The 11,401-nt window shown below is 39.0% G+C and overlaps 1 protein-coding gene across 4 annotated transcripts; it reads left to right on the forward strand.

Moving 5' to 3' along the window:
• The first annotated feature begins 2,240 nt into the window (after positions 1-2,240).
• LOC122057838 (E3 ubiquitin-protein ligase WAV3-like) lies at positions 2,241-8,089 on the forward strand. 4 transcript variants are annotated; one of them, XM_042620154.1, is made up of 4 exons: positions 2,241-2,419; positions 2,667-2,778; positions 2,861-3,156; positions 6,092-8,089. In XM_042620154.1, the coding sequence occupies exons 3-4, from the start codon at positions 2,923-2,925 to the stop codon at positions 8,030-8,032; spliced, it is 2,175 nt and encodes a 724-aa protein (XP_042476088.1). In that variant the 5' UTR covers positions 2,241-2,419; positions 2,667-2,778; positions 2,861-2,922; the 3' UTR covers positions 8,033-8,089. The 4 variants fall into 4 exon arrangements, with proteins under 4 accessions (XP_042476088.1, XP_042476087.1, XP_042476086.1 ...); XM_042620153.1 differs by having other exon boundaries at positions 2,670-2,778; XM_042620152.1 differs by having other exon boundaries at positions 2,667-3,156.
• Positions 8,090-11,401: the final 3,312 nt, after the last annotated feature.

Consider the following 11,401-nt stretch of genomic DNA (forward strand, 5'->3'; position numbering starts at 1 on the left):
ACTCCAAATTAAAATATTTGATGTGAATACCGAAATTTGAATATGTCAAGGTTTTAGATATTCAAAATTTTGAATTTGAATCCAACAATGTCCAATTAAGATAATTAGTATCCAATTAGTCTTTTTGATATACAAGTCATAGAATGCTTCTCGCTAATGTTGGTACATGCCAATACATGGGAGCATCTTTAGCACATGGCAGGGTATTATTGCTTTGTCTAAGCGTAGACATACACTAATGGGTAACGTTCTTTCTTTCATAAATATAAGACAAATATTTTTTGCCTGCGAGAGGCCCATGCGCCCACAATGGGGAATACAACCCTAGACGGGGGAACAATGGTCACTATACACCCCTGTGTCTGTGGCGTAAGGGCCTTTCACGGGCAAAAAAATCTCATAATATAATACAAAGTATCCATCACACAGCCAATGTATAACCCTAAAATTTTTAAATACTTAGATATTATCTTAGATTTTAATCAAAGTGAATATATCACTATTCAAATTTGTATTTAATTACCATTTATATATCACAGTGTATTCAAATTGCTATTGGATATATAATTATTTGAATAAATATCTAAATAAGTGGCTATTATCTAGATGTTTTCCATTTTTTTTTTTTTTAATTCATTTACCTCCTACAAGCAAGGGATGTTCATTAGATATTCCCTCTTGAATAAGTGGATACGTTTTGCTCTTATTGAGACTCTAGATGAACAAAACCGTTGTCTCATGTGATAAACAATGAATTAAACAAAATGAAAGGTTTGATTTTCATTGACATTAATTTTAGAAGTATTCAAAATTCTAGAAACATTACACTATTTATTTATTTATTTTTAAGAGTTTGAATTTAGGTTTGGATTTTTATTGACATAAATTTTAGAAGTGTTCAAAATTCTAGAAACATTACGTTATTTATTTATTTATTTTTAAGAGTTTGGATTTTATAGGAAGAGTTTACATTATGGTGGTTGTGCAATATCTAGTCGTGAAAGTTTTGTCTGGGGGATTTTTTTTCGGGTGGGGGGAGGGGGTGGAATCATCTCATTACTGGTGATTGACCTTGTGATCTGGATTCTTATGTTGTTATAAATTTTCACCCTAAGTCTATAGGGTCATACTTTTGTAGTTTAATAAGATGAAATCCTTAATAGTGGTAAAGGATGAATAGATTCTTCTTTCATCATGGATGAAGGAAAACTCGATTCATATCCAACAATTGGAATTGTTGATACCCTTCAACATAATCACATGGAGCATTGATGTGGCCGACCTAAACAATATAGGTAGTGTAATGTAACTTGAAATGCCGCAACATATATGTGCATCCATGTTGATATTTATATTAGTATCCATTGAGACAGATACGTGCATGGTTTAAGTTCATGTTATAAGGCATGGTATGGTTAAAAAAAAAGAAGAAGTTATAAGGCATGGTATCAGTAGTGATCAATATCAATCCCACATCAGCCCGTATCAACGAGAGGATAAGGATCCTCTGCCTCTGCAATGCGCATCAGATGATCGGGAGGATCTGGACACACACCCCAGGGTTGACCCAATCGTTGGATGCACGTTAGGCCTATTAGGGTGTTGGAGAGGATCCCATGCTTATCGGTGTGATGAGACGGTTTTGCCCCTATTTTTGAACTTTTTTACCCCCAGATCCGTATTTTATAACATTTTTACCCGTGACATAGGGTTTCCTTAACCCGGTTTCCCAAGTACTATGGGCTACCTGACAAAAAAAAAAAAGTACTATGGGCTAAAACCATGTCACCCAACCTATATTACCCACCAACTTTAGCAACCTTACTAAGAAATCGTAAATGAGAAATTATAAATGACTCTGACCTCCCATACCGATTTATGGATCACCCATTTATGGGGTTGGTGTCCGCTTCACATTTGATGAGAGACGGAGACTGGAGACTGAGACTGAGAGGTCTCGTGTTCGAATCTTTCATAGAGTGGACCATATTTTTATGACGTGGACATAAATATCCAGTCTGCGCCGCTGTCGTGTGTGTTGCGTGCTCTGTCTGAACTCTGAAGAGCCTTTCTTGTCGTCCTTGCGGGACCCACCAGATTTTTTTTTTCTTTTCCATTTTATACACCAAAAAGACGGGCCAGAGAGGTGGTGGCATTCATGATAATATACAATCTTTGTAGGGGTACTTATGGAGTTTCAAGTTAGGATTGGGAGTTGTATAATACCAACTAGCTTTGCTTTACATGTTCAAACGACCTGAAACTGTATCAGAGCCTCAGAGGTGGTGACACCTTTACTCTTTAGCTGAGGAAAAGAAGGTCAAAACCAGATCTCTAATGGCGGCTAAGAGGAAGAGAACAAACTCAACGAAGCAAGCTTGTGTTCTTCTTTTCATGTCCTAGTCTTTTTCTTGACATGGTTAGTGTGTTTGTTTCTTTTTTATTTTTCTCATCTTTCGAAACGTTGAAGTTTAATTAATATAAAAGATTTTAAAGATAAAGATACAGGTCGGTTCTTCTGGTCTCAATCTCATTAGAGTCTTAAGACAGTACTTCTGTCCCTTCGTTCAAAGCTCTTTGGTTTCCGTGTTCCACTTCCCCTTTTATTTTTTTTTTCTTTTATCTTTTTGGATCTTCAAACCCTGATTAGAATCTCTTCGTTTTAGAAGATCCAGCGAGAAAAAAGCGGAGACGAAGATAAAGAGAAGGAAAGCATTTTGTGATCTGGTTCTATCGTTTCGAATCTCAAAATCTAGAGCTGGAAAGACTTGGCGAGAGGTAAGTGAGGCTTTCTTGTTTTCTCTTCTTGAATGTGCTCCTTCTGGTTCATGATCTCAGAACCTATTGGAAGGACTTGAAGAGTTTTGTGAGGAACAGTTTGAAGCGCCTTTCTTTCGTAGAAGAGGATCAGATCTTAGTCAAATGGAAAGTAAATGGAGAAAAGCGAAGGTAGCTCTGGGTTTAAATCTCTGCGTTTACGTTCCGAGGACCTCGGATGATTCACCACCATCTCTTGAAGCTGCTGGGAGGTTTTCCGATGTATCTTCGACTTCTTCAGTGACTGGGAACCCAGATTCTCGACCGGCAATGCCGACTACGCCGATACCGTCATCGTCCGGTCTTCGGCTGCCGAAAAATGGCAGCGGATCCTTGAAGGTTTGGTTCTTTCATTATCATTTACCCTTGCTGACTGCTCCGTGTTAATTTTTCCATTTAATTTAGCTGTTTTCGATCCTTTTCTCCCATTTAATGGTTTCGGTAATTAATGTTTTGAATTAATCTTTCAAGCTCTTCCTCTTGGGATCAAGAGATTCTTAGATCAGAACTTTTCGAGTCTCTTATTTATTTATCTTCTTTCTATTTTTCTTGGAGGGGTTGGGGACAGATTTTGGGCATCGCTTGTGCTGTTGAAGAATGTTTGGAGTTTTTTTTAGACAATTTATGATTTTACTGCTTCCTCTGTTCGCTACGTCTGTTGCAAGTTTTTGACTTTCTTTTCATTATCAGTTTTTAATATCTTCTTCCTGATTGATTTTTCCCCGTTTTCATGGGGTTAAAAAAAAAAAAAAAAGCTTCAGATGAATGAATGGGTCAGCGTCTATCTTTTGCTTCTAGTTCCTTTTCTTTATTTCCTTTTGATATCTGATCGTTCCAATGTTTATTTCTATTTTGAACTTTGTAGGGTTAATTAGCAAAGACACAGAATTGTTTTCTTTCCAAGTTCTAATGTTTTACAGCCCAAACTCATTTTTCATCCCCAATAATTCATGAGAGAATCTTATCATACAACGTAGATGATCCATTGCTGTCTTGTTGTTTTCACCATACTACCTTGTGAGGGTAAAGTAGTGTTAATCTTTTAAGGACCATTGTTGTTTGGCTTATTAGAAAAGGAAAACTTCAAGGTACCTTCTTTTTATCCATCCCTAGAAGGGAAAGTGGCTTCTTTGGTCAGCAGCTACACTCTTCCATATGTAGTCCTCCCTCTCTATTTTATTAGTATTTCCTTTTAAAAGGCTGTATAGGGTAAGCCGTTAATTACTATCCTTTTTTAGCAGGGTGCTTCACCAAAGGTGAGGACCAATGATTTAAAAAAAAAAAAAAGATCTTACAGTAATTCCTGACTTCCCCTTCTTTCCATGGATGATCTGTGCTTTCTTTTCTTTCCTGATTGTGTTGAAAGCGATCCATCATTATTGTAAGCTGCTTAGTTACCCTTACTTTTCAAAGACACGTTTTCTCTATTGATAAAATTCACTGTATGGCCCCATCATCTATTAAAAGCTTAGCATTTACCTTTTCCCCTTTTCCTGGTTGAGGGGCTTTAAAAAAAAAAAAAAAAAAAAAAAAAAAGAAAAAAAAGAAGAAAAAAAAAAAAAAGAAGAAAAAAAAAATCCAGCTTTAAATTTGTACAGACCCACTAGTATACTTGATTGGTTGTGTTTATCAAAACTTGCTTGTTTTAAATAATATGCATTTTGATAGATCTTAATGTATGAAGAACATAACTTCGTTGATGGAGCACAGATCTTTTGACTATAATTATGCTATGGATTGGGAAAACCAAAGCCAGCAGTTGTTTGACATCTATGATGAATTTCTTTCTTTGATTTTTTTTTCTTATTTGCCTCCCTTTATTGAAATTAATAATGAGGCCACTTGGCGTTATTTTAAAGTCTATAATAGAATATAGAGGGCACAAAGGCTGGCACCACTCTAATAACCAAGATCAGATTGAAGAACTTGAAGAATAGGGCAAAAAATTCATTTTATCCAAATGGTTCCTGGACCTTGTACTTAAGAATAAATACTTGCTAAATTTAGAAACTGTAGGCGAAACTAGATGGTGAATAGAGGCTGGAAAATTTCAACTGTAAATTGTTAAAGACTTCAAACTTGAGACCTGCTGGTGAGCGTGGGATTTTTGCGCACCACAGCTCACCAGCAGTTGTTGTTGACTTGTTAAAGACTTACTTGCCTGAACTGCTCCTTTAGGGAAGGGATCTATGTTACCCAAGTAGTTACTCTAAACCAGAAGACGTAGCTTTATTACAGATTAGGAACAGTTGAACTAGAAATGGGAAAGCCAGAAAATAGGGCATGGACATCAGACCTGTTGATAAGTGGTACGCTATTGCCAGAATTCAAGAAATATTGCAAATACTAGATGAACAACTAAGTTTCACAGAAACATCATGGGTATTGGATGAGATATAGCAGATTTAAGCAAACTAAAACTTGACCCAAAAACAAAGGTTCAGAAAAGAAGATTGGAAGATCACACCTGTACAGTAGGAGTCAGAACTGAAAGAAGTAGACAAGTAGTAGATTATCCAAGCCTGAAGCTCACCAGACATGCATGTTTAACAGCAATTCAAAAACTTAGAAATCACTACTTATTGAATTATGTAATCGATTTAGGGGTGGGTCTGCTAACCAAACCAAACTCACATGTGGACTCCCTATTACAATCTATAACTGCAACCAAGTTTACAACTAAATTGGACTCAGAACTCTCTACTTCCAACTCTATGTAGTCTCCTAGGATGATATATACACTGGAACCGGGCCCTATATCTGTCGAACACCAATTAAAAATAATTTCAATTATAATATGGACCCCAATTACCCTAAAAAACAAAACTACCCCTGCTGGAACTGAAGGTTAAATTTAAGCTCCCTTCCCTTGGCCTGGGCTTCCAAACTGGATACTGCTTTCCCAGCCAGGTCTCTGCATCTGCATCATCACTGGCTTTATATCGGTTCTGTTGTGGATGTAAAAATGGAAGTTATGTATCACATAAAAAGCATTCTAGCACTTTGGTTGATAATTAATTATTGGGTGCTTACAGATGTATTGTTTCTGTTGCCACATGTTGCACAGTCTGTGGTAAAAGAATAATAGGCTTGTTTATTTTAATGAGCTTTCAATTCTGTTACGACAGGTTTTGGAATTGCCATTTATTAGACTGCTACATATAGGAAGTTAGCATCAATTTTTATTATTAATGTTCTTGTGTTGGCCATATAGTTGAGGTTCTTAGTTGAATTTGGGAATCTGCATTCTCACACCCATTTCTTTTATTTGCAGAGGACCTGTGCGATATGCCTAGCTACCATGACACCAGGTGATGGCCTTGCCATCTTCACTGCAGAATGTTCACATGCATTCCATTTTCAATGTATTGCTTCTAATGTGAAGCACGGTAGTCAAACTTGTCCTGTTTGTAGAGTGAAATGGAGGGAGGTCCCCTTTCAAGGCCCTAGTTCAGACCTCATCCATGGGAAGGCAAGAATCAACCCAGTAGATTGGCCCCAAGATGATGCCTGGATGACTGTACTACGCAGACTCCCTCCATCTCGCCCAGATTCCCTACGACCCATTGCATCCCCTTTCCAGGCTCCTGAGCCAAGTTTATTCAATGATGATGATCCTTTGGAGATCCAACCTCTGTCGGCTGAGAGAATCTCTTCTTCTAATGATGATTTGGATAAGAATCCCAATAGAACGATGGACTTGAAGACATATCCGGAAGTGTCAGCTGTTTCCAGGTTAACCTCCCTTGATAGCTTCAATGTTCTTATCCATCTCAAGGCTCCTGTTGCAAGTTCAGGCCAAAACATGGCCATAGGTGAAGCTGACATGCCTGCAACATCTCAAACTTCTCGTGCTCCAGTAGATCTAGTCACTGTGCTTGATGTCAGTGGCAGCATGGCAGGTACTAAGCTTGCATTGCTGAAGCGAGCCATGGGATTTGTAATACAGAACCTTGGCCCCTCTGATAGGCTATCAGTCATTGCCTTCTCATCTACAGCACGCCGCCTGTTCCCTCTACGTCGAATGACTGATGCTGGGAGACAGCATGCACTCCTGGCTGTGAACTCCCTGATTTCAAATGGTGGAACGAATATTGCTGAGGGTCTGAGGAAGGCTGCCAAGGTAATGGAAGACCGCAGGGAGAAGAGTCCTGTTGGCAGTATCATATTGTTGTCTGATGGACAGGATACGTATACTGTTAGTGGTCCTGTAGGATCCCAACCACGGCCAAATTATCAGTCTCTCCTCCCATCCTCTGTTCGTGGTGCTAGTAATACAGGTCATCAGATTCCGGTCCATGCATTTGGATTTGGTGCAGACCATGATGCTGCATCAATGCACTCAATCGCAGAGGCTTCTGGTGGGACCTTCTCTTTCATAGAGGCTGAGGGTGTGATCCAGGATGCATTTGCCCAGTGTATAGGGGGTCTCCTTAGTGTGGTGGTCCAGGAATCTCTAGTAGAGATCGAGTGTGTGCATCCAGCTCTTCGGCTTTGTTCAGTGAAAGCAGGAAGTTATTCAAGCCATGTGATGGACGATGCACGGACAGGCTATATTGATGTTGGCGATTTGTATGCGGATGAAGAGAGGGATTTTCTGTTGTCTGTCAATGTTCCGGCAGTTCAGGAGTCTACTGACATGACATCATTAGTGAAGGTGCGATGTGTTTACAAAGACCCTGTGACGAAAGAGAGACTGACTTTGGAAGGGGATGAGGTTAGAATTGAGAGGCCTCAAATTGCTGGACAAAGTGTGGTGTCCATAGATGTGGACAGGCAGAAAAACAGACTCCAAGCTGCTGATGCGATGGCAGGAGCACGAGCTGCAGCTGAGCATGGTGACTTCACTGGTGCTGTTTCTATCCTCGAGGGCTGCCGAAGAGCATTGGCAGAAACTGCATCGGCGCGAGCTGGGGACCGGCTCTGTGTCGCACTGGATGCAGAGCTCAAGGAGATGCAGGAGAGAATGGCAAGCCGGAAAATGTATGAAACATCTGGACGAGCGTATGTTCTTTCAGGTCTGAGCTCTCATTCATGGCAAAGGGCAACTACACGTGGAGACTCCACAGAAAGCACAAGCCTTGTACAGGCCTATCAGACGCCAACCATGGTTGACATGGTCACCAGGTCTCACAGTATGTTACTGGGTAGGCCAACTGCTGAGCCATTAATTCGACGAGCTCGTTCAATTCAGGTACGGACACAGCCCAGGTAAATTGTTAGGCTTTTGGTTTGAGGATACATTGAAATCACATTTAAATGTTTCTGTTCTCGATTTTCTTTGGAGAGGGGGATCAACAGAGGTTTTTTTTGGGCTGGGGTGGGGTGGGGTGGGGTGGGGGGGGGGGAGTTTATTTTTCCTGTGATGGAAATGAATAAAAGTGAGGTCAAGGTTTGGAATTGGCTGGGAGAGAGAAAGGGGAAAGAGGTGGGAGATATAATACCTTTTTTGTCTTTAATTTCATCTGGGTTTTGTTTTTGTACTTTGGGTGATGAATCGTGTACAGAAAAGAAGAGAAGTTGGGGGGGGGGTCTTCTTTGGGGACGTATGAATGGTGAGAAAAAAAGGTGGGATAGAGGTGGTGGGGGTATAAGTTTTTGAAAGTTGTAATCGTGGGATACTCAAGACGTTGCATTGGACACTGCTAGATATATAATATACTTAGCTCTTGATTCTTTTGACATGTTGGGACATCTCTTAAGGATCTTGGGATGCTCCTCTGTAAAGATGAATCAATTCCTTGCCAAACAAAAGTAAAAAAAGGTTTAGAAAATCCAGAGGAGATGGTCCCTATGAAATCTGATTTGGAACCCAGGGGACCAGCAGCCTATATTCTTTTGGACGAGATGTATAGAAACCTAGATGAAATATATTTCAAAGGAAGCAAGCCCAACAATATCGTCTTTCCAGAAGAAGACTTGGAAATTGGGATGACTTTCAAGATTCCAAAATCGTTTCGAAGGGAAGGTGAGAGACTGAGGGGCTTTGCATTTGGAAATGATGGCTTGCTTTTGACTACCACAATAAAACATGAAAAGAGGAACTTGATTGATGTTGTAGAGCTGTCCATTGGAAACTCTTTGGGTTAGTAATCCATTAGCTTTGAATAGCGTAAAATGTGTTGGATTTGCCCTCCTATTCCTCAAATGGCGAGAATGCGCCTAAAAAACATTACATACTCTTATGGTTTATGTTAATTTTGATGATCGTGTCAACTATTGTTTCTTCCTTCCTTGTGTTAAGAGGGTTGCCTTATAGATGAAAAGTCTGCATCTTTAGAACAGCCATGAATCAAGTTCAGCTTTAATTGTTGGTTAATACTGGACTCCCGCATAAATTATTGAAGGGTACTGGTTGACTCCACTATGCCTAGTGAATTATAACATTTAATTTTTAATTATTTGTCATTTGGAAGTATATGGGTTAGTCCATTTGATGGAGGATCCATATACATGTCAATGGTCAAATTTTAATTCAAAGTAAGAAAGTTTTTTTTTTTTGGTAAGAGATTCAAAGTTTTGTAAAAGAGAACACCTAGACACGTGGGTGCGAAAAGATCATGCTGCCTTCCCCTCCTTGCGTTGAAATCTTGAACATGCTTTCTTACGGCCTCTCATTGGTTTACATGTTGGTGCATTGGGCACACAAGCAAGTAGTGTTCTCTTGCCGTGAGTAAAATTATCAAAATGTCATTAAATGGAGATGAATATAAAATCCAAAATGGTAACTTTTGTAACTTTAGCAACTCCTCTAAGTAGCAATCAGATTCTTAAATGGTCCTCTATCACATGGAGTAACTCATGTCCTGTCATTTGACAAATAGTAAAGCGTTATACTTCACTTGGCAACTGAATTTGATAATCCTGATATACCATACTTATGTGATCAAACCTTCAATAAGAACCATGGTGTAGTCCGTGTGAAAGATTTGAACTTTTTACATCAATATCCTCTCCAGCGGCTGGGCTGCCCATAAGGACATCCAACTGCTGGGAGGAGTCGGGTATGCACCTCAATGGCCCAACACATAGCCGGGTTCTCCAAACCGTTAGAGAGGCATCCTATCCGCTGGAGAGGATCTCAACTCATGAGATACGTGACGGCTGAAGTGAGAACAGGTAGTGCACAGAATGGGTCCCTGTTGGCTGTTGATATCGATACTAATAGTGATCTAGATCTGTTATCTGCAACGCTCAAGTGCATAGTATTGGCTAGAGTACTAATACATGTGGATGGACATACATGGGATTCATGAAAATACAATAGAAGTTATTAATTGCAATAGTCGGAATAGACATGTCTTATGTCCACATGGCAGAATGGATGCCTCATAACATTTGAAAAAATAATAGGCTTTGTAACAATTATGAGTCGCCTTAATGGGTAAATATATATAAAATATGTGATATTTCCAAAAATTACAATACATATTTTAACATTTTTTGTGGGTTTTTTTTTTTTCTATCTTATGCGGTCTGCAACTGCTCAAGTGCATAGTATTGGCTAGAGTACTAATACATGTGGATGGACATACATAGGATGCATGAAAAATACAATAGAAATTATTAATTGCAATTTGTCACATGGCTATCCAGACTATATCCTTTATGGTGAATGATTGGAATGGACACATCATTTATCTGCCTGCAAAACAAATATCTTGTGATGTTCAAAAAAAGTAAGAGACTTGTGACAATAATATTTCACCATTGAATTTATATCAAGAAAGATGCATAAAAGTGACTAAAAAATTATTAAAGACTAATAAAGTGAATTATTATTATCACAAATGTCTGTTATTTATCCAAATGTCACAAAGCCTCTATTTTGCCATGTAAGTAGATGATAAGTCCGTTCAGCCACATGTCAATTTCATAAAATATTCCCTTTTATATCGTCACTTATCGTCTTGTATATGTCCTTGCATGTGTACTAATTAAGGGTGAAACAAGGCTGGGTTTTTTAAAACCCCAACCCACCCTAAGTCTTCTTAGCTCAACGCTGGCCTTGAGTTCAAGTAGAGATATCTCAGCCCATGCCGTACCTTGCCGGGCTCATCCCAGCTAGCCTGGCCCTAACTGCCTGATCAAGTTGGGCTTGGGCTTGAGCTTGATTTTTGCCCGGGCGGGGCTAGCCATTTTTTACCATTTAGGTCTTTATAAGCGCCGAAAAAAAAGAAAAAAAGGAAAAAAAAAAGGAGACATCATCAAAATTGATCATTCTTAAAAACAATCCTAAGGGCTTAAATCCTAATAATTAATATATAATTATATAAAATAAGGGTTGGGCTGGACTCAGCTCAAAGCTTCAGCCCAAGCTAAAATCCCAACCTAGGCCCATCGTGCGGGTTGAAAATCCTATCCTAGGCAGTAGACCTTGTCTGTTACTCAGAATGGACTTGGGCAGGCTTAGGTTCACATCGGCAAACTCACACCTCTAGTACCAATACTTTTGACATTAATATACTCCCAACTTTACATGGGAACAAATAGTTTAGACTAAAAAATTCATAGAAATAATTGAGTCAGGCTTAGCTTGCGATTTTTGAAAATATCAGCTTCCAAATATATATATATATTAATT

This window comes from Macadamia integrifolia, chromosome 12 (assembly GCF_013358625.1).
Source record: "Macadamia integrifolia cultivar HAES 741 chromosome 12, SCU_Mint_v3, whole genome shotgun sequence".
NCBI classification, from domain to species: Eukaryota; Viridiplantae; Streptophyta; class Magnoliopsida; order Proteales; family Proteaceae; genus Macadamia; species Macadamia integrifolia.

Excerpts from the sequence above, each read along its gene's own strand:
- LOC122057838 (XM_042620152.1), top strand. The coding sequence starts at position 2,923 with ATGGAAAGTAAATGGAGAAAAGCGAAGGTAGCTCTGGGTTTAAATCTC. Across the intron at positions 3,157-6,091 it reads ATGGCAGCGGATCCTTGAAG|AGGACCTGTGCGATATGCCT; the intron begins GTTTGGTTCTTT and ends TTTTATTTGCAG.